The 26,966-nt window shown below is 32.9% G+C and overlaps 1 protein-coding gene across 2 annotated transcripts; it reads right to left on the bottom strand.

The window, feature by feature from the left end:
* Positions 1-18: 18 nt before the first annotated feature.
* LOC126811684 (uncharacterized) lies at positions 19-26,732 on the bottom strand. 2 transcript variants are annotated; one of them, XM_050537517.2, is made up of 5 exons: positions 26,620-26,732; positions 16,465-17,621; positions 15,390-15,537; positions 5,199-5,291; positions 19-5,007 (listed from the first exon to the last, which is right to left on the bottom strand). In XM_050537517.2, exons 2-5 carry the CDS (start codon positions 17,595-17,597, stop codon positions 4,990-4,992), a joined length of 1,392 nt encoding a protein of 463 aa, XP_050393474.1. In that variant the 5' UTR covers positions 17,598-17,621; positions 26,620-26,732; the 3' UTR covers positions 19-4,989. The 2 variants fall into 2 exon arrangements, with proteins under 2 accessions (XP_050393474.1, XP_050393475.1); XM_050537518.1 differs by lacking the exon at positions 19-5,007 and adding an exon at positions 12,754-12,809.
* Between the last annotated feature and the right edge of the window lie 234 nt (positions 26,733-26,966).

Raw genomic sequence — 26,966 nt, 5'->3', positions numbered from 1 at the left:
AAAAAATACACATGTATGTGAAAGAAATAAAGTTTATTTTATTTTTCTTTATATAGCGAATTCATTGTAAAAGCAATGTTGTTTTTATAATGATTTCATTTGCTTTATATATACACTTTTGTCAATGTATGCAAAATATTGAAGTTAAAAATATTCTATAAAGGTTTAAAAGTCAATTCTTCAATTTATTTCATATTGAAAGATACATAAAATTGATTTGAATACATTGAAAGAACAAAAGAAAAGAATTATTACCCCAAATAACATGCAATAAACTATGTAAACCTCAATGCTCAACAAAAAGTCTCTCTATAAATTATTTCATTGCAAAAGACTTGCAAGCTTGACTAGCTGAATACCTATGTAACATAAACTATCTAATTATCTAACAAGTTTATATCTATAATCTATTAATAAATTCTTTGCATTATCAATCATAAACCCTAGTAATATATATGAAATTGGAAAGAATAAAAAAAATAACAGTTGAAAAGATTGTGCATCTAACAAAACCTTTGCATTATGAAAGTGCATAAGTCTAAATGAGAAGAAAAGAAAAGAAAATTGAAGTAATCTTTATGAAAAAGATAATAAAATACTGGACAAAAATATAAAATACAACTTTGATAAGAGTTTGGATACTGTAAAATACAAACAAAATTGTTCCCTTTCCTTAAAATAAAAATTCTAATTCACCATGATTATATTTAATTTCATAAAGATATCCAAATATAATATTAAAATATTTACCTATTGAAGATGAATGATTAGAAATAAAAAAATACAATACATGTACTAAGTGTAGCAACACAGATAGTGATAATATACACAATGAAAATAGATGGATAGTTTGGATGGAATTTGAGTTATACTTTTAGAAACCAGCAGTTGCCAGGCAAGATATGCCCACATTTTGCAAGAGATGGATAGAGAACAAGCTAAAAACAGAAGCAATTTTTCATACAATAAAGGGCCATAATAATAATAATAATAATTGATTTATATATACCGCCAACAATTCAACTCAGCGAGCTGCTCTCGGGCACTTTACATAAGTACAACTTATATAAAATTACATCAATCACAACACATTAATCCATAAAAAAAAAGGACATAATCAAAGTTAGGTCTGAAATACGCAATATCGAAAGGGACAGATCTTTGGGATATAAAGATATATTTTAAGTTTCATCAAAATCGGATAAAAATTCTGACCTCTAGAGCGTCCACAACCTTGGTATTACATACTATTACACTATTTGCGTACAAGGAGCAGCCGTTTTGTCAACCATCATCAGGGTGTAACAGTGATATATTCCTACGTTTTTTTTAAATCGGATAATAATTTTGACCTCTAGAGGGTCCACAAGCAAAAAACACAATTTTTCGTACGATCAGGGGCCATAAATCAGGAAGTTACAATCCAATATGTGCGAATATCGAAAGGAACCAAGATCTTTGGGTTATAAACATGCATTTCAAGTTTCATCAAAATCAGATGAAAATCGTTACCTCTATTGTCCACAAGCTAAAAACGTGATTTTTTTGTACAATCAGGGACCATAATCCATGAAGTTATGGTCCAATACATGCCAATATCGAAAGGAACCAAGATTTTGGGGAGATAGACCTATATTTCAAGTTTTGTCAATATCAGATAAAAATTGTGACCTAAAGAGTGTCCACAAACAAATTGTAGACGGACAGAAGTCCGGACGGACAGGGGCAACGGCATAATACCTCCATATGAAAATGTGGGCCTATAAAATAGTGTGCCAGTAAGAATTGGTTTATACTGTTAACAAATTGAAATCAATGGACATACAAATAAAACTTACATATACAAAAGATGTTCACAATTTTTAAAGAAAATTCAAATAATTTTAAATACTGTACATATATTAAGATAAATTTTAATAAAATGTGCCATGCTGACATGAAAACTAGTATAAAACAATAAACATGAGAATGAGATCAACACGGTAATCACAACATAATTAGTATCATTATACAAATCAACTGGTGTGGTATATATTACAATGTAAAGGACTATGGTCTTTTGGTTTCATGTTTCGCTATGAATAATATAATTAGATTGATAATAAACTGATTATCAAGATGACATGGTTAAATACCTGTATTGATGATATATATATATAGAATGATTTAATGAATAATATAAATAATATGTGTTTTATACAATGCTTCATAACATTTTTAAAATTAAAATTACAATTAACAGAAGTTTCCATTAAATATAATGTGCCAGTAAATATGCACTAGCCTTGTAAATGGTAGGCCCTAAAACAATATAAACTCAATGGCAACCTAACTAATTGTTGATTGGGTTAAAAAGTGATGTCACATGATAATAGTTTGCTACACAAATTGCACATTGCTAAGCAATTAATAATTATGAACAGATCAATCTGATTAAAATACAGATCTATATTTCATTTCATTTTTTATACTTTCGATGGCATCTACTACATGAAGATCTAACCAGTTGTAGTGGAAGGTTGCATCAGAAGTCATACGAGTGGCTTTTGAACCTATGATGTCAGACATTTGATTAACCATTCAACGTTGATGTTTTCTAGTGAGTTACCCACAGTTCCGTGCCGCTCACGCCAAAAACTCGCCATAACAGACCATTTTATTGGCTAATCGCTCACTACATCCAGAACGTGGATCTTCCAGATCCTAGTGTAGCAAAGACAGGTAAAACAAAATTTTGAACTATAAAAAAACGAAACGAAATAGGATCTGTGTTTTAATCAGATTGTGAACAGATTTTTTAAAACAAGAGAAATAACTCTGTTAACATCAATTAAAATTCTCCAATAATAAAAAGGGCACAGCATATCTATATGATGTGAGAATAAACCTCTGAAGGTTTCATCCAATTTGGACAAATTTTTCTTACTGTTTATATAGAACAGAATATTCCAAGCAACCACTGTAATTCCATAAATATTAAATATGGCACACTGTTCTGACATAAAAATAAGCAAATCTGATTTAACACTTCTTAATGTTTACTTGTCCACAAAAACCCTAAACAGATGGACGGACAGTTGACATTAATATACATCCACTTTTAAAATCTTCCTGCTGAATTGTTAAGAGCAGCTATAACAAGCCAACAGTGAGGCTGATGCCCCCAGCCTCAATCCCAAAGTAAATAGATGACACATATTAAAGATACATTATGGTACAATAAAACAAAATTTTGGATTTAATCAATGAGTGTTGAGCAGCAGATTGGAATCCAAACCAGTGAAAATCCGACACATAAGATGACATCAAGAGTTGATTATGGTTTGGATAAGTTAATTAATATCTAATTAATAGTTTATATAGCATTTCAGGCCTAAAGAAAGGCCTGCAATGGGCAGATTTAGCTCTTGCATAATGTAGGTTTAATTAATTGCACATTTATCTTTTTGTAGAGCATCGAGCAATCAAACTGCTTATCTATACATAGCCTAAGCAGAAAATGTTTGTCATCTAATGCAGTCAAGACATTAGCTTTGTGAAAATTACATACATTAGAATACCATATTCCTCATAACAAATTACCAAGAATTATTTTTGTTGAAGTCCGGTTATATTAAAGGGAATGGAATATTATAATTTCCTACAGGGACCTCATTTGACCCAATTCCGGCCGGTTCATTTCGAAATGGATTAAGAACCCTGCATTAACCTAATAAACACCTACAGCAAGTTTGAACATTCTAGTTTAAAGATACATTATGTAAGAGCTAATTCATCTTTCATAATTTAAATGTGAACTTTTATAGCAAGAACGACTAGCTTTATCTAAATTCTACATAATGCATCTTTAATTAGAAGCAGAGTTATTTTAATGTGTCCGAAAACATGTGATGGACAGACAAAAGGATGAAACCATTTTATTTATACCCTCATTACATTTTGATAATCATTAATCTGGTTGAAAACAGCTAGACATTGCACACAAAAAAATTGTACTATGACTATATAGCAAAGGGAGACACTCTTCTTAAACAAGAGGACATTAGATGTACATGATGGACATATAACTTTAAGGAATGGTAATCAACTTATGAAAGCCACAGATAATATAATGTATACATTTAAATAATAAAAGTCACCGATTTCATAGTGAAAAAGATATTGTAATACATTTATTAAAGTACAATTTAGGGGTATAATATTATCTAAAATACAATAATAGCGTATTATTTGTATGTCTTTTGTGCATTGTCAAATGAGAACTTTACAAATGAGCAAAATTAAATGATTGTGGTTTGATATTCATACTTCTTTAGGAATGTTTATGTTTATTTAAAATGTTAAAGATAGGTTGCCAGGCAACAAAACATACGCCCAAAACAGCTAAATCATCCGAGTGGTCAACAAGGGTTGTTGCATATTTATTCTTTTGTAGGTAATGGGGGGCATTTACAAGACCATTTCAAAAAGATCAGATTATAATTTTCAATCTTTGAGGATTCAAAAGGTTCTCCAAACTGAAACAAGGGCCTTAACCCTGGAAATAATTTACAGAATTTGTTGAAATTTGACAGGCTTCGTCTTACTAATTCAGATAATACATGTAAACTCCATAATGATCGGATGATGACATTTGTTGTTAAGAGCGTTCACAAGGTTCAACAAAGTAAAACAAGGTATATAACTTTAGAAGTAATTAACAGAAATTATTGAAATTAAATAGACATCTTCATCTCAACATATATCAATTTCAAAACAATCAGATGATAAATGTACTCTGTGTTAAGAAGAAATTGAGGACGATGGATGGACGGACGGGGGCGACGACAATATACCTCATTTCCATGTGTGCGAATAATAAAATATTCATTTCCTCTGGTCAGCTTCTGTAAAACAATATATTTCTCTCATGGCTTTTCTTTTTGTTTTTTGAGTGTGTGTGTGTGGGTGGGGGGGGGATCCAATTCTGCAGACACTTCTTTCTGGAAATTAGCAATTTAATTCAGTCTGAAAAAATAAAATACAAAGAGATTCAACCTAAAAATTAATTTTTTGTAGTGCATTTGTGGGAGCATTAATATTTTTGCTATTATAAACTGTCTAATTATGTATTATAAAACACTATTTTAAATGACTTAAACCTCTTAGGGTCAAAATACTATCGTATTTGATACTTAATGCACAATACTAAATTTTACCTCAGATCCAACTGTATCTTGTTGTAAAGTTAAACTATCATCAAAATTTAATGTCTCCATTAGTTGAAATGCTTGATCTAATTGTGGATCCTCCTAAAAGAAATAATAAATTTAATTCACTCTTTTTCAAACTACTAATAAATATTTTATATAGCTCTGAAATTTATATACAGGCTGTCACAAAATAAGATATACCTATGTGGGCCCACAAACATTTAAAACATAGGCCACTTTCATGTAGGTCGCTTCGAAAATTATTCAGTGTCACAGCTCAAAATAATTAACAAATATCTTAAATATTTCAAAATGACACAACAAAAATAAAGCTGACAATTCTTTGATTGATGAAAAAATGTCTTCATTAAAAATATTTTATTTCTATAGATAAAGCCAGTTTTGCGTTCCATTGGCAAGACCATACCGAGTAAGCCAAATATTCAACTTAATCTTTTGAAATAAATATTTAACATATAGAGCTTGATCCACTATATTAATAAAAAAAACATCAAACAGTGCCTAAGAATGCTTGCACATTTATTTATTAATAGTATGTGCAGGGGGATATAATCACACACAAACAATTATACAAGACAAACCTATGAACATGACACAATATACACAGAAACCGTAAACAACAAACGCACATATTAGATCAAGAAGATTGGTCTGGAGGCTGGCCGTAACCGTCCACTCCGTTGTTGAAAACAGTCAAAATCTCCCCAAACAATAGACAGATGAAGAACAACAAATCTTTAAATGAATTTATACTTTTTGGGTCCCAGCGGACTACAATTGATGTTCAAGGAAAATTAATACAAAGCATTTTAGTGGCACACTAGGAAAAGATAGGTTGCCAAGCAACGAAGCATACGTCCACAGCAGCTAAATCATCTGTGCCGTCAACAAGCGTTGTTGCATATTTATTCTTTTGTAGGTAATTGGGGGCACTTACAAGACAGTTTCATACACATCAGATTATAATTTTTGTCGTTTGAGGTTTCACAAGGTTCTACAAACTGAAACAAGGGCCTTTACTCTGGAAGTAATTTACAGAAAATTTTGAAATTTGACAGGCTTTATTGTTTTACTAATTTTAATAATGCATATAAATTTCATACAGATCGGATGGTAACTTTTGTCATTCGAACGTTCATTAGCTTCACAAAGTAAAACAAGGGCCATAACTCTAGAAATAATTGACAGAAATTGCTGAAATTCAATAGACATCTGTTTCACAAATTTAAATGATGCATATAAATTTCATACATATCTTAATAACTTTCTTCAATCGAGCATTAACAAGGTTTAACAAAGTGAAACACAGGCCATAACTCTAGGCTTCATGGTTTCACTAATCTAAATGATGCATTTAAATTTCATACAGATCTGATGACAACCTTTCACAAGGTTCAACAAATTGAAACAAGGGCCATAACACTAGATATAATAAACGGAAATTGCTGAAATTCAATAGGCTTCTTCGTTTCACTAATTTAAATAATGCATACAAATTTCACAAAGATCGAGTGATAACTTTTGGCATTAAAGCATTCACAAGGTTCAACAAAGTGAAAGAAGGGCCCTAACTCTAGACGTAATAAACGGAAATTGCTAAAATTCAATAGGCTTCTTCATTTCACTAATTTAAACAATGCATATAAATTTCACAAAGATTGGATGATAACTTTTGGTGTCAGAGCGTTCACATGGTTCAACAAAGGGAAACAAGGGCCATAACTCTAGACGTAAAAAATGGCAATTGCTGAAATTCAAAAGGATTCTTCTTTTTACTAATTTAAATGATGCATATAAATTTCATACAGATCGGCAGATAACTGTAGAGGATAGAGAGTTCACAAGGTGCAACAAAGTGAAACAAGGGCCATAACTCTAGAAGTAATAAACGGAAATTGCTGAAATTCAATAGGCTTCTTCTTTTCACTAATTTAAATAATGCATAAAAATTTTGGCGTTTGAGCGTTCACAAGGTTCAACAACGTCCACAATCTTGGTATTACAGACTTTTATACTATTTGCGTACAAGGAGCGGCCATTTTGTCAGATAGTTTTGGTCCAGTTATCACGAAATTCAAACTCAACCGTCCACAAGCTAAATACATGGTTTTTCTTACAATGAGGGGCCATAACCACAAATTTATGGTCCGATACATGCCAATAGCGATAGGAAATGAAATAAAATGGGGTTTAACGTCCTACTGGTCTGCTCCAACTGGACTAGTGAGGTGTGCTATGAGGGAAATTCTGCCTGAACAGTGGCACTAAGGCCTACTCTTATATCAAATTCCAACTGCCATGGGATCTTTTATGTTCACGCCAATGTGTACACAAGACCTCGGTTTTTCATCCCATCCGAATGACTAGACAGCTGTCCTTGTCAGGCTCTCTGTCCTGCACCACTGACAAGGGGAAACCACATCGGAAATTCCAGATAAACTTTCTCAGCCAAAGCCAGGAGCAAACCTGCGACTTCAAAGCTAGCGAGCCAACGTCTATATGTCTTACCCAATTAGCCAATATTGGTAGGAACCAAGTTCTTTGGGATATAACTCTACATTTTAAGTTTTGTCAAAATCGGATACAAATTGTGAATTGTAGAGTGTCCAGAAACAAACTGTGAACAGACATATAGAGAGACAGGACGTATAAAAATGTCATTGTCCAAGAAATTACTTGGATTTAAGACAGTGGGAGAGAATTACTAGTCCATCTTGTAAATCAAACATCAAAGAGTTATCTCCCTAATACAATTCATTGGAATGGACGTCTGTTAGCCTTCAATTTATGGGCTGAGCAAATAGAATGTAATTGCAATGAAAGCTACGCAAAGGTTGGTGTTGGTTTTTTTACTGTCGCAATTTTTAATATGATTTAAATATTGCCAAACACAAAAGGCAAAACATTTCCTGATCCATAAAGTCAATTATGTATAATATGTACATGTAGTTATTTGGAAAAAAAAGAAGTATTTAGGTCAGCACATTCTTTTCAATTCTCCCTAAATACAAATTTTAAAAAAATAAATAAAAAAGCCCAAACTCCTAAAATAAAACAGACAGACATTGACACCATTTTGGCTAGATAGTAAGCCGACTGAGAAGGTAAGACTCTCCCCTCTCCACAACCCTTCACCCACACCCAATACTCTACCGCACCCCGAATCAAAACACACAAAAGTTCATTTTTCATTGAAATCATCTAGTTTGCTATGAATTTAATTAACAATAATATAGGCCAGAGAACAACTTGAAAATGTTACACTATACCATTTTAAATTTAGAATACACAATTAAAGGGGCATTATGAGAGAATAGATAAAGAGCTAGCATATCTCACTATAATAGTTAAAGATAGGTTACCAGGCAACGAAACATACACCAACAGCAGCTAAATCGTCGGGCAGTCAACAAGAGTTGTCGCATATTTTTACTTTTTTCGGTAATAAAACATTTATAATACACTAAAATCTGATTAAGAGTAACAACTCATTAAGTAATTATCAGAAAATCATTAGAATTTGTTTGGTTTTTAAAAAGTTCTGCCCCATGCTAACATTTAGTATGCGAAACATTTACTATCATGGATTTAGCTGTTCAAGTTATCAAAATTCATTGAAAATCAATATACTTGTTCATCTCAAGACCTTAAGACTCTGTGTATCAACCTGAAGTCAATCGGATGATAACTTTAGCCTCTAGAGCGTCACAAGATTTTTCAAAGTGATCAAGGGCCATAACTTTGTTGGCAGTAATTATCGGAAATCGTTGAAAATCAATAGGCTTCTTCGTCTCATGACCTTAAACACTGTGTATAAATTTAAAGTCAATCGGATATTAACTGTAGCCTCTAGCTTGTGGACGCCGGGGCGACAACAATATACAACCATATATGTAAAGGGAATTGGCTGAAAATTTGAGTCAAATTGATCCACTCTGAACCGAGATATTAGCTTTTGAATTTTAGGCCTAGCTTCGATCATCATTACTAAAGTCCGGTATGGGATAAAATTCATCCCCGGACGACTATTCCCCTGACAACTCTTTCCCAAGGACTATTCGTCCCCTAATTATGATCAACAGCTGATTCTAAAGAAATTGTAGAAGTTGAAACTAACTGATGTCTGGTCTACATTGTTTTATTATGCACAATAATGCAGTATTGACACTGAACAATACCCATCGTGAAGGGATAAATGGATTCTCTAACTCACAAAAACTGTCACTGATCATAGCTGATAACTACATGCGTATCAATTAGCCCAAAAAAACATCAGGAACCATTAAGTTTAGGCCTAGATTAAATACTAAATTTAAAACGATGAAAACCTAGCATCAAAACTGAGATTTAGGATAACTAGCCAACAGTGAGACTAATGTTCCCCACCGAAATCCCAAAATAAATAAATGACACATATTATTTAATCACACATTTATTTTTTTCAAAAGTATCAAGAAATCAAACTGATTATCAACTATACACTAAGTTTCATCACTCTCTATCAGATAGAATCAAAGTTATCTTGTCCCAAAGCATTGATCAATGAAATTGCTTAGCTCTGTTTAGCTTTAGCTCGAAATGTTTATAATTGTACTCAGTCAAGACATTCACCTAATGAATCTACATCAAGTTTAAACATTCTACCTCAATTAGAAAGAGAGTTATTGTGTTCCAAAGTCTCGACCAATCAAATTGCTTTTAACTCCTTAGCTTAAACAGAAAATGCTCATTATCGAACTTAGTCAAGTTATTGATGTGATTAAACTATACACCAAGTGTCCTCACTCTCACTTAATTAAAACTAAAGTTATCATGTCCCAAAGCATCAACCAATCAAATTGCTTATCTCTGCTTACCCTAAGCAGAAAATTCTCATCTTCGAACTCCATCAAGGCATTCACCTAATAAACACCTACGCCAAGTGTGAACATTCTAGCTCAATTAGAGGGAGAGTTATTGTGTTCCAAAATCTCGACCAATCAAATTGCTTATCACTCTGCTTACCCTGAGCAGAAAATGCTCATTATCGAACTTAGTCAAGGTATTGATGTAATAAAACTATACACCAAATTTCATCACTCTCACTTAAGTTATCGTGTCCCAAAGCATCACCCAATCAAATTGCTTATCTCTTCTTACCCTCAGCAAAAAATGCTCATCTTCGAGCTCCACCAAGGCATTGACCTAATAAATACCTACACCAAGTTTTGAACATTCTAGCTTAATTAGAAGCAGATTTATTGTGTCCCAACAGACAGACGGACACAGACAGACAGACGGATGAACCCATTTTAATAGTCCTCTGCTTTCTTCGAAAGGCGGGGGACAATAAAATATTGGCCAATCACTTCATCAATATATGCGTATCTGAATGAAGGCTCATACATGTACTAAGTTTCATATTTTGTTTTAAAATATCCAATATTCACTCAGACACCATTTCCAAGGTGTTTTGCGAAAGTAAGCAACAGGAAAAAGCAACTTCCTTCAAAAACATTGGGAATGGGAATTTATAAATGATTATGGATTAGTACAATCTGATTAAAATACAGATACTATTTCGTTTCGTTTTTTATAGTTCCAAATGTCGTTTTACTTGCCTTCAGTACACTATGATCAGGAAGAATTGTTATTTAAAGCTACGTTCCCAGAAAAGTATTTATCGGGTGGTTGTTTCCAATAAAAGTATGGCAATTTTGATATGGAAAGTAGAAATATCCAATCTTACTAGAAAAATATCAGATTCACTGAAAAACACTCATGGAGCGCATACAGGACAAAAATGTAAGGGTTTCCCTAATCGACAGCCCGACGATTAGGAGTGTCTGCATACGTGACGTCGAAGTTTGCACGCGGAGATTGAGCGCTTGATGTACATTTTGATAAACTTTATGAAGAATTAGACGTACAACACTTTCTGAGATAAAAATCACGGAAAAAGACGCGGACAGTGGATAATCCAAAAATTTAATTAGGCTTCGATATTTGTAATAAATAGTCAGCGATTAAAGACAACATCGTCTTGTGTATGCAATGAATTGTCCTCCAACTTCACTTGCGTTGCTAGGTACCGAGAGGTAAGTCACGTGACACAAACATGACCTCTTTTGATCGATTTTTTTATAGCCAGGGTATTCCCCGACAATTGCAATGTTTTGAGAAGGATTTGAAGCAAAATTATGATAAATTAATTAGTTTGAATATGTTTTTAGTCCAAATATATCATCAAATCACCCAGTTTGGACCCGGGAATGTATCTTTAACCTACATTCTAGTTGATGTTATGGATTAGCCAATGAAAAGGTCTGTTGCAGTGGGTTCTTGGCATGCGGTTGAACAACAACCTTTGCTTACCTCAATCAGTTGCTGTATGTTAAACATTAAGCTTATACATCAGAAAGTAAAATACTATAATAGTTTGATGTTTGTACAAAGTTTCAAAAAGATTTCTTGACTTGAACAAATAATGAAATATGCTCCGGAAATGAAATCGGGATGGAAGGACGTTCATCAGAAAATAAAAGTATTATAACAGTATCTTGAATAGTTTCTGAGATATGCTCTAGAATAATAATTATACACCAAAAAATAAGTCAAATGTGTAGTAAAAATTCAAAAATCATTCAACAGAGAATTTTGTTTCCATGAACCATAAAAATTATTAAATCTGACAAATTTCTAATTAGCAAAAGGCACAATAACTGTAATGGGATGATGTGTGTGCAAAGTTTCAAAAGATATTTTGAACGGTTTATGAGAAATGCTCCGAAAACAAAATTATACATAAAAATTAAGACAAATTTGTTTCCATCAGATAAATTCTAAATGAGCAAAAGGCACAACTACTAATAGGTTGATGTTTGTACAGAGTTTCATGAAGATATCTTGAATGGTTTATGAGATATACTCCGGAAACAAAATTGAACACAAAAAACTAAGTTAAATTTGTTTCTGTTGAAACACAAAAATTATTAAATCCCAGAATTTCTAAATTAGCAAAAGCCACAACTACTATAACAGGTTAATGTTTGTACAAAGTTTCATGATGAAATCTTGAATGGTTTATGAGATATGCTCCGGAAACAAAATTGTACACCAAAAACAAAGTCAAATCTGTTTTCATGGAAACACAAAAAATATAAATCCCAGAAATTCCTAAATAGCAACAGGTACAACTACTGTAATGGGTTGATGTGTGTACAAAGTTTCAAAAAGATATCTTGAATGGTTTATAAGATATGCTCAGGAAACAAAATCAGGATGGACGGACAGAAGGACGGACCCCATTTCAATATCCCTCCATAACTTCGTTCGGCACAGGATAAAAACGAAACGAAATGTAACTCTGTACTTTAATCAGATTGTGGATTATAGCATAAATTGATTAGTATCAGTTGGAAAAATTGAGTGTTTTTGTAACTAAGAGTTATAGAATATATTTCTACCATTTGAACTGCAGATAAAGAAAACTATATTTCTAGTTCTATTTAGCCTTGAAAAGATTATAAAAGCAACTTCTGGCTATATAATTATGACTTACACATTTTAATACCCTTTTTACACTTGTGTTTAGTTGTATATAGTATACTACAGAGCCTGCAAAAGGTTTAGATTTCAGAGGTACATGTAATAACTTCATAATAACTTAGAACAAACACAAATGTGGATAGACTTTTTTTCTTATCCTGTGGTATACTACAAATTGTAGATTGATTCCAAATTTTGATATGCTTCTTTTTTTCTTGCCAAATAAGTAAGAAAATTTAAAATACTGCTGTATGTATTGGAAGACAAAACCACAATATTTGATTATTATATATTCCCTCCGACCAGCCAAACATTAAATTTTGTAAGTCCTTTGCCTGTAGACCACAGGTCTATTGCTAAATATTAATATTGTGGGTTCATTTACAGCTTTCATTACCTTGAAAATTTCATAAAGTCACATTTAGATAGATACATTACAATAAAACACATGATAATATACTACTGTGTGAACCGTGGTAAATAATAAACGGATTTCTTCGATTATGAACAAACTACTATACTTTGGTTATTATAAACTTACCTGTGTGTTTGAAATTACCTCCGGTTATATATAATCCATTGTACAACTATATGTCCTTGCAATTAAAAAAGTTCTCTCTTGTAAAATTGAACTCATCACAAACTTTGATACCGAGAAATAACCAAAATGGAAGCTAATTACGTCACTTATCGGGATATATCATTTCATATAGGGGGGTCAAAGCAAGGCTTGTCTGTCGTAACGAATGTGTATGAATAAGCTATTCCTCTCGGAACCCAGTAATGAGTTTTGGCGTTTAAAAACATAAATACGCCCGTAGTCCGGTATTTTGTTTCCCTCTTGTATTATAATTATTTGGTTAGAGAGTTTGGTGGGATTATTTCTTTTAAATTATATTTGTTTTACTGACCTTGAATGAATTTCACCCTTGAATATCTTTATACGCCAACATTTTCATGTGGACGTATTATGCCGTCGCCCCTGTCTGTCCGGACATCCGTGGACTCTCTATAGGTCACAATTCTTATCCGATTTTGACGAAACTTGAAATATAGGTTTATCCCCAAAAGATCTCGGCTGCTTTCGATATATTGGCATGTATCGGATCGAAACTTCATGGTATATGGCCCCTGATTTTACGAAAAATCACGTTTTTAGCTTGTGGACCCTATAGAGGTCACAATTTTTATCCGATTTTGTTGAAACTTGAAATGTAAGTTTATAACCCAATAATCTCGGTTCCTTTCGATATTCGCGCATATCGGACCGTAACTTCCTGAATTATGGCCCCTGATTGTACGAAAAATCGCGTTTTTAGCTTGTGGACCCTATAGAGGTCATAATTTTTATCCGATTTAAAAAAACGTATTATTATATCACCGTTACACCCTAAGGAAGGCTGAGTTCGAATTTCGTGAAAATCAGCCCAAAACTGACAGATAAAATGGCCGCCCTTCGTTCTCAAATAGCGTAAAAATATGGTATATCAAGGCTGTGGACCCTATAGAGGTCACAATTTTAATCCGATTTTGTTGAAACTTGAAATGTAAGTTTATAACACAAAGATCTCGGTTCCTTTTGATATTTGCGCATATCGAATTGTAATTTCCTGAATTATTTCCCTTGATTGTAGGAAAAATCACTTTCTTTTTAGCTTGTTCTCTATCCATCTCTCGAAAATAAGAGTGTATCCTGCCTGGCAGCCGCTTGTTAATATTTCCTGATGAACTTAAGCAGTCCTGTCAATTAACCTCAGCAATCTGCTGTAGCCGAGGTAAATGCCGATGTATTTTACATTTGCCTAGACAACATTAATAGCCGAGGCCATTGAATCATTGAATAGGTATAGGCCTATAACGTTATTTTTTTTTTATATATAAATAATACCAAAAATTATTACCAACAATTAATCATACCGCACACCGGATTAATTATCAGCAGATAGTTCAGTTTCTTTCTACTTCGCTCTGAATATTATTTCCGGTGTGCAAAAAACTGTTTAGAAAAATTTATAATCGTATGTGATCGGTAACACTATTATTTTGTAAATTCACGGTTTTGTTTTGAAATTCACAAGACAATGTATCCAATATACAATTATATGTACAGGGGTGAAAAACAATATTATATTTACGAGTATTCGTATAATTGGTGATATATTCATTGTGAATAAAATTTAGTAGACTGACAATCAATTGTTTCCAAATCAATGTCTTTGTCTCAGTTGCTATTGTGTTGCCCAAACTCAAAAACTCGAAACGGTCGTGCGCTGTTGTTATTACAACACACGTGATTCAACCTTTACCCCCCTTCAACATATTATGATGGTTTAGCTCATGACGTGACATGTGTAATGTTGTGATGGACACTGTCGAAAATACAAGTAAAAACATTGATTTTTCAAGAGGGAACTTTTGTTTTGGTTTGGATATTTAATTGTGCAATGGATTTTATTCAACCAGAGGTGATTTCAAACACATAGGCAAGTTTTTAATAACAATTATTCAGTAGTTTGTTCACAATCGAAGAAATCCGTTTATAATTTACCTTGGTTCACACAGTAATACTCTTTTTTATATTAATGGGCTACACTTCATTTTGTCATGCTGATGCATACATTATAGGACAATTAAGATAATAATGTGTACCTGTATAACTGTGGTTAATTGACTGAGTTTAGATTTTAATAAGGATAATTCTTCTAATATCTGAGTGTAGGTATCAACATCTATCATCACCATATCCCTGCCTTCATGTGTTGTCATAGTGACATCTGCTAAGGAAGACAATGAGGGCCTAGAAAACAAGGAATAATAATGTCAACTGTCCCTTAATTAATCAATGAAATAATGGATAGCACTTCAACTTTTACGACTGCACATCATGTTTCAGACCAGGAGCAGTTAGAAATGTTCAATGCTTTTGAATTGGACTTATTATCACAAAAATACTTTCCTAAACTTAGGACAAATACATGTAGAAAAATTAAGAAATTTAATGTCCAATCTTTGTCACATGGCTTTAAAATGAATGAATATTACTCCAATTACAAATGCAAGAGCATTAACTGATAGTCATTTAACACTCAGAAAAAGAATATATCAATGTTATATTTTACGTATATGTACATATATTTATCTCACATATCTAATTAAATCACTCATTGTTGTTATTGTATGTTATTGTGTTGACAAAGTCATGAATAACCAAGTCTTTTGAAGTTTTTCCCAACCAATAGAAAAATAAAAACCACAATCAATAAATCAATGCTGACTATTTTCATTTTGAGCATTCCTATTGCCATTGGGGACAAATTTCCATCTCTATTTTTTTTTTCTCCAGGTTTAGCTCAATTGTGAATCATTAAATTTATATCTCTCTAGGCAAATAGGTTCACTGTAGCCAAATGGAAGCTGGTTCCGGCTGCCAAGACATCACATTAGTGTGCATTTTAAACTTTGATACTTGTACATGGTTTTTCAAAACTACTTACATTTACAATAACATTATAACGAATGTCTTGTGTATACCTGTATAAAGTCTTGCTTTTACAGTTAACCGATTTAATATGCAACATTAAAATCAGTCTTTAAACAGATCATGCAGTATTTGACAATAACAATTTTGTGTGTTCTTGGAAGTACATTTACATGTAGATCTTAAATTTAGTACATGTATACGCACATCAGACAATATATAAATAAAGATATTGTTTTTACCAACCTGACACTGCTTGATAACGATGCAAGAGATACTTGTTTAACGACACGTCTCTCTATTAACTTTGGTTTCACATTCACTTCACTAAAATCAATTGAATGTCCGTTTGGTTTGGATTTCAAACTAGTATTATTTTGATCTGGTATAATGTTATTAGAACTGTTAGGAAGAACACTATCATTAATGGGTATTTCTGAGATCTTCTCTTTATCTAAAGTTTCCTTAGCTTCTGTAGGAAAACCCTCATGTCTTTTTTCAGGCACCAAAGAATCAAACTCACTTGACAAATTATTAGCATAAAATTCACAATTGCAGATATCTCTTGCGAGAGCTTCTATTTCACTGGTTGTACTTAAAGTACTTATTCGATTTTTGGAATTTTGTCGATCTAAGCTATAATCTACAGAATCAAATTTAGCCAAAGGAGCACAAAAACTAATATCATCTTTAAAAATTTCGGACGCCTCACTTTTGGTACGATCTAAATGAGTTGTCATTTGTTTATTAATATCTAAACTGTCACTAGATTTCCAAGACAACCGGACTTTTTTATCAGTTTTTCTCATAAAGTCTCTAAAACTTGATTTCAATCCAGCAATATCTGAATTTCTTTTGGATTTGGGACTGTTCATATGGGTTTTACAGATGGAAGTTGAATTGCTTTGCCAGGTAGATTTACCTGCATGTCTTGGTCCACAAGAACAATATGTTTGTATTTGAACATCACCAGTTGATTCTTTACCACAGTTAGTATGATCAGTTTTACTAGTGTCTTTACAAATATCACAATCTGTAGTCTGATTATACCACGACTCTCTTTCATTTACATCATTGAGATAAGATTCTGTACGACTTGGTGACTCATTTTCATCTTTGATAGAATTTGGAGCCAAGCTCTCTATTCCACTGTCAGATGGTACAACTCGTTTCTCTACATTATCATCTTCTTCACAATTTGTTCCAACACTTTTAGTTTGAAGTAATATTTCTTCTTCTTCTGAGGTAAAATTCACTCCATAGGCTTGAATTTCTTTTTCTAATTTACCATTTGATCTATCTACAGGCCTATCTCTGGGAAGTTTGTGTTTTGGACTTTGTACTGCTTCATTACTGGCAGTAGAATAACATCCTCCCATCTTAACATTTGGTTACTTTATAATCTGAAAAAAAAAAAATATTTATCAAATGGTATAAAATACTTGGTACATAAAAAATAATTCATTGTCTTCATCATTAGTCCTGTTGGGGCAGAAAAGAAGGATGTAAAACCCGATTTCATTCAATCACTATAATTCAAGATATTCTCTTGTTCTGTGACCTGATTAGTTTGAATCTTGTTTAGATCTCAGGCACCTACATGTACATGTAGTCTCAAACTTAATGTCATTTTTGAAAGATTTCCATTTTACATGTAAAAGCACCTGTGGTTTCAATATCAATTCATTTGCTTTACTTGCTATATATACTATAATATACATGTACCGATAGGTAAAGTTTTGCTTTAGAACTGATATATGACCCAAATTGCCTCATTTATTACCGCATATAGTAGCTTCATGAAGTTCTATCTAGAATCACATAGCTCTCAGGTTTCAGAGGTTTTTTTTTAACTGGCAAATGTTACATTGTTATGCACATTCTACTCCTGATTGTTACACCTCTTATATATGTAGTAGATTCCTTTATTGATACAAAATACAAATGATTCATTATTCTATAATTGAACAGCTTTTTATAAACTTGTAGGATAAGACTATTCATAAATCATCACTTGTCTTGACACAATTTTCCACTCAACTGCCTTATATCAGAATAAATCCATATAATAATCTCAGAAAGTCAAAGATGAATTGAGATAAATTATTGAAGTATCAAATGAAGGAGTTTTTACAAAAAAAATTATATTCAGCCATGCACACCAATGAGAATAAAACACATTTTAGACAAAGCAGCTGTTTTATTTCACAAACTTACCAAAACAGCTTTTATTTTTTGTTTTACACATCTTCATAGATAGCCTACAATAAGTTGGCTTACAGGGCTTTGTACAAATACTTTAATGCAAGCTGAATGGGTTAAACATCTTAATATAACTCTTGCGCAAATCAGATGTTAAAAGTAGCTCACAATTTGACTATCTGGAATCTCAATAATGGATGACCCTTGTCTCTCCCATCTGGTTTAACTTGTTAAGAGATCATACATCATGAACCTGGTAAAGTACTACAAGTATGCATTCATTGAAGTAGCTGACATCATGATCTCTGACAAGAGCTGTGGCTTATCTTCCTTTATTATACAACCTAAATAATACATACATGTAGTTCACCTGTATTGGCAAGGGGGGGGGGGCATCATTTTAAGATCTTCTAATGGTGATGTATCCTATTAGAGGCAGTCTACAAATAATAGGAACAAATTTGAACAGCTGTACGGTTATATGCACATGCAAGTAAATCAAATGGCAATGCAGCTTTGCATTTATTGTTTTAGTCAGGTTTATACTCAAATTCTAATGAAATTTACCATTTAAATGAACTGATACAAATAAGTTCAAATGAATAAAATATTGTTTAAACTAAGTTCAGTAACCAAATAAAACTGAAACAACACATTCACCAATTTTGTTTCATAAACCTTCTAGTTAATAAATACAGTTTTCTTATCTAGTTAATGTATGGCTGTTCATATTTATTTGTCAATTACACTACTTATCACTATGTTTGCAGGGCATTTTAGTATATATCTATCAATGGGTAAACAGTGAAAACACCAAGATAATTGAGTTTTATCATGCTCTTTTGAGAAAAACCTGGCGATTCTTGCTATCCTGCTATAATAGTTCAAAAATAGATAATGAGAACTGATTATACTGAAAATTTCAATCGAATTACTTTATTCTAAGTCAGAGCAGAATTATGAATTTTTGAAGCCTTGACAAGAAATAGCCATATTCTCAATTGTCAAGTATCAATGCCACTACAATATAGTCAAAGTCTTGACTGTTAGACCATTTGCAGTCGTGATTGAATAAATCTCTAAATTATAATTTATGTAACATTTGAAGCCAGAAAAACATCTGACAATAAACAGATTTAGCTTGCGCTTAATTTCTTCTTGAATATATCATTCGCGTGAATGCCGTCACTGTACCCTTTATATTCTCACTTGTAAATAATAAATCACAATATGACAAATTTGGGGCATTTATGAATTCTAATTAAATGCAACACACTGCATTTTTACTGACATGTGGCAATTAAACTGAACAATGAACAAACACTGTCTTCCATATTTACACCTACATATGTATCTCCTAAGGTATGACACAAATTGAGTTATAAATGTCATATCGAGATCTGAATGAACATAATCCAAAAACAAAATCCAAAAAATTTCTTGGTCAACCCAGATTGAATTTTGAAAATGTAGGATGGGCCCCGACGAAAGACACAATTAATTTAAACCAGTGATTCTCAACCAGTGTGCCACGAGACCTTCCTAAGTCTGCCACGAAATTTTGAATGGCACACTAAGAAAATGTAAAAAAAAAACATGTGATCCCAATTGAGAATTCACTGGGTTCTACTGATAAGTTCATAGCTGTGAGTCATTCTATATGTCTTTGACTAGTTTCTGTCTACGGTTGTATTCTGTCTGACTTACCATGTTCTTATTTTGCAAAATTCAAATATTTTTCAAGGTGGAGATCGAGAAGGAACTTGGATTTTGCAAGCAGCAGCAAGGCTAGTTCTTTGGATGGACAAAAATACGGGTGAAACTAAATGAACCTTTGACAGTTGGAATTTGATGACGAGTAGGCAGCAATGCTTCTGTCTGGCCATAATTTCCCTCCTTAGCATTGCAAACATAACCACAGAAATAAATAACTGTATGTTTATCTCAAAATGACAGAAGTATTGTGTTGAAAAGATGTCAACTCCTTTCTTATCACACATTAGCCATGACTTACTAATTTGACCAATACTTTGTCCAAATATTTTTTTCACAGACAAACATTTACCAGGTCAGCAAACAACATTTTACAACATTAAATCATACACAGAAGCAATAATGTAGATCAGTTTACTTTCCTGATCTTCTATCACTAATAATCTTACACATGTCTTAAATTGAAAGGGGTTATATAAAGTTTTCAGTAATTAATAAAGCAGCTACATGTACATGGACTTAAACTACATTCACCTGTCTTCTAAAATAGAACATTTAATCAAGCACTAAAATAGAAACATACAGCAAATGATTCATATGAAGAAAACCTTGCTTACTTTTCCTTCCCTGTGTGTAATCTAACAATTGCAAGTAAATGTTTAACATTCAAATTTACTGATGTATGTGCATAGCAAGCTAAATGAATTTAATTCTGTGCAAAATAGAAGTAAAAGGTCTTCTCCATATTATGAATGTTATTCTTATTTTAGCTCAAACACTACTGCTTTAGCCTTGTGAAAAAGATTTATACCGGTAGTTAAATAAAATATAAATTATGACCCTTAGGAAGATTACTACACTACTCAGGATAAGCTTATGTCATATTTAAACTAATAGTAATAATCAATTTTCCTTCACTGTATTCAAATATACATAGATCAAGTTAACAAGAGTAAGACGAGACAAGTCATATATCATGGTGATATATTAGGGACATAATTAGCTCAACTATACTTCTATCACAAATATAATACCATTATCATCAGGACATCTGCTCCTGTATTAATTTCTCACATAATATATTAAAACACAGACTGAGCTAGTTTTAAAGCTACAAATCAACATATTGCGTTCTTTTGATAATATCTAATTTTTCTTTGATTAAAGATACATTATGGGAGATTAGATAAAGAGCGGACAGTTCTCACTATAATAGACAAAACTTGATAATGTAAAGGGAATTTGCTGAAATTGATCCATTCTGAACCAAGATGTTAGCTTTTGAATTTTTACCTAGCCTCGATCATCATTACTAATGTTGATACGATAAAAAACATTTTTTGATTAAATAATCAATGAGTGTTTAGCAGCAAATCCAGTAAATATTGCAGGCTAGCAATGACATCGAGAGTTGATTATGGTCTGGATAAGTTAATTAATGTTTAATTAATAATATAGATAACATTTCAGGACTAAAGAAAGACCTGCAATAGGCCGAATTAGCTCTTGCATGTATGTTTAAGAAAACAAAACCAATACATCACTGCTAAATATCTTCTGGTTTGGATTCAATCTGATAAAATGAGCTCATCAAATGATTTTTCCCAACACTTACATGTAGCTGGACTGAGTTGCATTTCTTGTCTATATCGTCATCAATTCATCATAACAGTGTAAATAATGAATATAATAAAATATTCTTTTAAGATTTTAGATATTCTTCTTCAACAATAGTCAAGCTTGCAAGGGAGAGAGAGAGAGAGAAATGGGGTTTAACGTCCACTCGACACAAACTAGGTCATTTCGGGACTAACATATGGTTTTAATTTTATTTCAATAATTCGCTTGCGCGTAGGGGTCTTTAGCAGTGGGAGGAAACCAGAGGACCCAGAGAAAACCCACGATGTTGGACAGGCGACTCTACTCCTTGTCACGTATAACCGGGGATTCGAAACCACGCCAGTTGACTCAATGACAGGCGTTATGATACAACACGCGCGTGCTAACCATTCGGCCATCCAACCCCCCAGCTTGCAAGGGATACAAAATCTCTCAAATAGGGGTTGAGGTGTAATATACTTTTTTTAATTTTATAAACTTTTAAACACTGAACGACTTAAAACAAGACTCAATCAGCCCCATACGCAGTAATCAAACTGGTGTACATGTACTTGTTAGACTGGGTCTGTTAACTCTTTGAACAACTTTCCAGTTGTTTGGGAAGTTTACATGCTAACAATTATTTCCTTCTTTCCATAACGTGGCTTAATGAGTAAGCTTCCCAAGATTTTCCAGTGTGGATCCCCGTCTTCAGAAGTGCACTGAACAGTGTCTGGTCATTTAGATGGGACAAAAAACTGATGTACTTTACGTTGGCATGCGTGTAAAAGAACCCATTACAGCTGGAATTAAAATAAAAGTAGGCTATAGTGCGCTTTCGCTGCAAATTTACCCCAAAGCAAACTGCCAGGTGTATGCCCGTATTGATTAGCCCATTGGTGCCAGAAAAGTAGGATGTTAAACACTATTCTCTTTTCATAACCCCCTAACAAGTGTAACATGTGTATATACATATACCTACATGTATCAGAAAACATGTAATGCAAAATCTAACAATAACCACTACGACATCACTAGCATATACAATCACCACAGGCACAAACTTTGTATTTAATCGCATTGATAATAACCAGCACATAGAAGACACTAAATTATGTTTGATAACCTTACTAAAAAGTTTATTATTTTAATTCAAAAATGGAGAGGTTAGGATTTTAATTACAATTTTTACAGTACACTGTGTTTTATTCACTGTTTATTCCTATTCGGGGTAAGCTCTTATATTATCTTTTATCTTGAATACAGATCAGGTTCTAGACATGTGTTACTTAATAGTGTTCTCTTGGTTTCAATGATGATATCAAGTGTACTTAAATACATGTAACACATCTACTGTATGTCAACAGTTGACTACTCCAAGTGAATAAGCTCATGTACACTTGTGTTTAGGATGCAGATTACCCTGATGCACTAATTCTTTCTGAACACTACATGTACCTACCGGCTAATTGAGAGAGAGAAAAATGGGGTTTAACGTCCACTCGACATACACTAGGTCACTTCAGGACTAACATATGGTTCAATTTTATTTCAATAATTCTCTTGCGCGTCGGGGTCTTCAGAAGTGGGAAGAAACCGGAGGACCTGGAGAAAACCCACATGGTTGGACAGGCGACCCTACTCCTTATCACGTACAACCGGGGAATCGAAACCACGCCAGTTGACTCAATGACAGACCTTATTATGCAACACTCCCGAGCTAACCAGTCAGCCATCCAACCACCCCCTGGCTAATTTAAGTGATCAAATAATTCATATGTAAAAAAAAAACCTTACATTTTCTTTCTGTAGTAGGACAAACAAATGACTCTTTCATAGTTATGTTTTCTCATTATCATCAATGGTTGACAGTTTGGAATAAATAATCATATTTCCTGAAGATTTCTGGTAATAAAATTTTGTGTATCACATTTATTAAAAATCTGGAATAACCTTACAGTAAAATTACACCGATCACTCAATTTTGAGGAAGTAGCCAACTGGTAAAGCTCAAAAGAGATTGTGAGACAACAGAAGACAAATTTCTCCTCCTTTAAGCTATAATAACAAAAAAGGGGTTGGCATTCTGAACCTGATCTAAGCTCCAGAAGCTATGCTTACCATCCAAGTCTGCACTAATCAAAAAAACTTTTTAGTTTTTGTAAATAAAAGAGAGAACATGTGACAACAATGCTGATGAATGGAGGTGAAAAAGAAGCAATATGTTTGCTAAAGCAACAAGTTTGTTTAAATGGGTTTTAAAACAAATGTAAACAAATACTGTTTGATTACCATACTGGGGTTTGAGTACACAACACTTTTGAGAAAATTGCATGTATATGATAGTAGTTTACAAATAATCAAATCCATGTTATTGTTTGTGAATATTTACTAATTTAGTACTTTTCAATCAATTTAGCAGTTCTAGGTATCTTATTGTTTTAGCTCAATGTTTTCTAATATGGAGGGGAAACCCTGCCGTAATTCCAACTTCTAACTAACTCTCAACTTTTATTCATGTAAATGCTCAATTCTTATTTCTAGTTTTAATTTCTAATTTTTAACTAACAATTTATACATGTAACTTTATACCTTCTTTTTTTTATTCATGTAAATGCTAAATTCTTATTTCTAACTTTTAATTTCTAATTTTTACATTCCAATTTCTTACTCGTGTGTTATTTCTTGGTCATTTATCTATGATATAGCACGTTTCCATAAGTATTCTCTTATCATTTTCAAGCACAAAAAGAAACTTTTATACACGTAACTTCTTATTTTTATTCATGTAAATGCTAAATTCTTATTTTTAACTTTTAATTTCTACATTCCAATTTCTTACTCGTGTGTTATTTCTTGGTCATTCATCTATGATATAGCACATAACGTCGTTTCCGATAAGTATTCTCTTACCGTTTTCAAGCACAAAACGAAACATGATGAATCAAGCCTTACTTGCAACACTGCAGCTATATTTCTTTAAAAAATGACCAGAGCACAATACAGTCACACATTACTAGGATGAATGCATGTTAACTCGTCCACATGAAAAAGTCTAATTAAGTCATCCATAAATATCAAAATACATGTATGTTGGTTGGTCTTCCACATTATTGTGGTATAATTATCAATATATCTGGAGATAACACAGGTAAAATTTACTGTTCATCATGAAGTCATGTAGCATGTGGATCACACACTGCTGTATAGACCTATTATATATGCAAAGTTGATTGTTTATAAAAAAATAATGTCGGCATATATGTGTTTTATATTTGTATCTGTAATATTTTTGTATATTTGATAATATTAACATGCAATACCGGTATATGGTTATTAAAAGGCTATACCAAACAATAAAACAGTAGCTGCACTACACGTAATCCAACAATTAAGTTAGATGTAACATCTGAACAGCCAAAAGCTTGGCGCAAAAGTTGATAATTAAGCCTGGTGCACACTACACAACATTAGCAATTTCAATCGCCAATGATAAAAAATCAAAAATTCGCCTAGTGTGCGCACTCAGTCGGTAGCGATTTTTTGTCACCAGCGACCGTCGTGGTGATGGTTGCCAATATCAGACATGTTTGATATGATTGCCCAAGATGTCACTTCGTTGGCAACAAATCATGTACTGTGCTCACCTCGGCGACTTAAGCGACAACCAAGGAAATAACTTCACTTATTAAACCAATCATTTTTGGTTATTCTTCTCATGTGACATAACCACACACGAGGTTTCTCAGATTTTTTTTCTGTTGCATGTAGAAGTGGCTAGGATAATCTAATTTAGGCCTAACTAATTGAAACTAAGGTTGCAATTCCCACACTTAATAAATCGGGATGACGACTAAAATGCACTTAGAGGTGTCACGTGATGAAACGATATTTGTCGCCGAACTCGTCGCTTAAGTTGTCGCATAATGTGCACCAGGCTTTAGTTTACTTCTTTCAGCAGATGGCAAAATTCCCAATTCTAAGTTATCTACACTGCTAACACAACAAACTTATATATCCAGTCGATTTATTTCATATAAAATAGTTTTTTTCTATGTGCATTTATGAGATTTCCAAAAATCCATCACAGACAAGCAACTAAAAATCATTAAACAGGAGATGACCCTGTTGAACTCCGGCAAATTTAAATTCCAAACAAGATTCCACACAAAATAAATATCTATTTTTCATTTACTTTCAATAAAATTCATTTACTTTGTTATTGTATTGTCATAAAACATTTAAATTTTGTTCTATGTGCCAGACGGACATAGTGTCGAAAGCACTGCAACATTATTTAAATTTAAAATTATATTTCGTTACGAGTAAAAGTTTGAGATGTCATGTATAGGTTAATCTATAGGTTAATTGTTGAGTTTGGATCTAGGAGGTTCTGGTATTTGTAATCTAGTTTTACTGACAGCTATTACAATTGTTTGACAGTGAGTTTCATTGCTGTTCAATAAAGGCTCATTGAATAAGTTAGGACATGCATGTGGAATTTACTGACTGAAGCCTTTCAGCATGTAAGTATTGGGTCCGCTTTAGCCAGAGGTTACACATGTGAACGAAACCTCTTGGCCCCATGGAGTACACTACACTATGTATACGTTTCTTTGATGTTTACAATGTCTACTTATAAGTCATGTCACGAAATGACCATCTCACTGCGCATATCTGGATAATGATAATGACATGCGACATGTCTGAATTATAAAAGTAAATGATTTTTTGGTAAAATCCAAACTCGAAGTCGAAGTCAAAAGAACATTTGATGAACAAATTAATCAGCAATAAAAATACCCAATAGGAGAATGCATTGCTTTCGGCTAGTACAGAACTGTATGATTCACATCGATAAAAGGTTTCAACATAATAAACTCTAACCTGTGCAACGAGTATGTCATTTCTCTGAAAAAAAATCCAAAGAGGAGACCAGATTCTGAATGTTTACAGTCTATCCGAGAGATAAGACGATGACATCGCACCTGTTTTGATTGCCTGTTTTAGTTGTGGGAGGGATTTAACTCAACGCCCTCTATTACATTAGAGTAAAGTTCTCCTGAAGAGTCTTGATTGTCAAGACACTCTGGTGTAATGAATACTGACGTCATTGGGATACTGTTCAGGCAATAAATATGGGTCACTGGGTGAATACGAATACACACCATGAAATATACAATTGAGGCCAGCTGTAATTTAATACACATACAAATACACACCAGTAAAAAATA

This window comes from Patella vulgata, chromosome 2 (genome assembly GCF_932274485.2).
Source record: "Patella vulgata chromosome 2, xgPatVulg1.2, whole genome shotgun sequence".
Taxonomy (NCBI): Eukaryota; Metazoa; Mollusca; class Gastropoda; family Patellidae; genus Patella; species Patella vulgata.
Note: the sequence above shows the minus strand (reverse complement) of the source record. Positions and strands in the feature narration are given on the sequence as shown.

What these genes read in the sequence shown, in the direction of transcription:
- LOC126811684 (XM_050537517.2), bottom strand. Translation starts at nt 17,597, where the DNA reads ATGGGAGGATGTTATTCTACTGCCAGTAATGAAGCAGTACAAAGTCCA. An exon ending in TCGTTATCAAGCAGTGTCAG is followed by an intron (nt 15,538 to 16,464) that starts GTTGGTAAAAAC and finishes CTTGTTTTCTAG; the next exon opens with GCCCTCATTGTCTTCCTTAG. An exon ending in AATTAACCACAGTTATACAG is followed by an intron (nt 5,292 to 15,389) that starts GTACACATTATT and finishes TATTTCTTTTAG; the next exon opens with GAGGATCCACAATTAGATCA.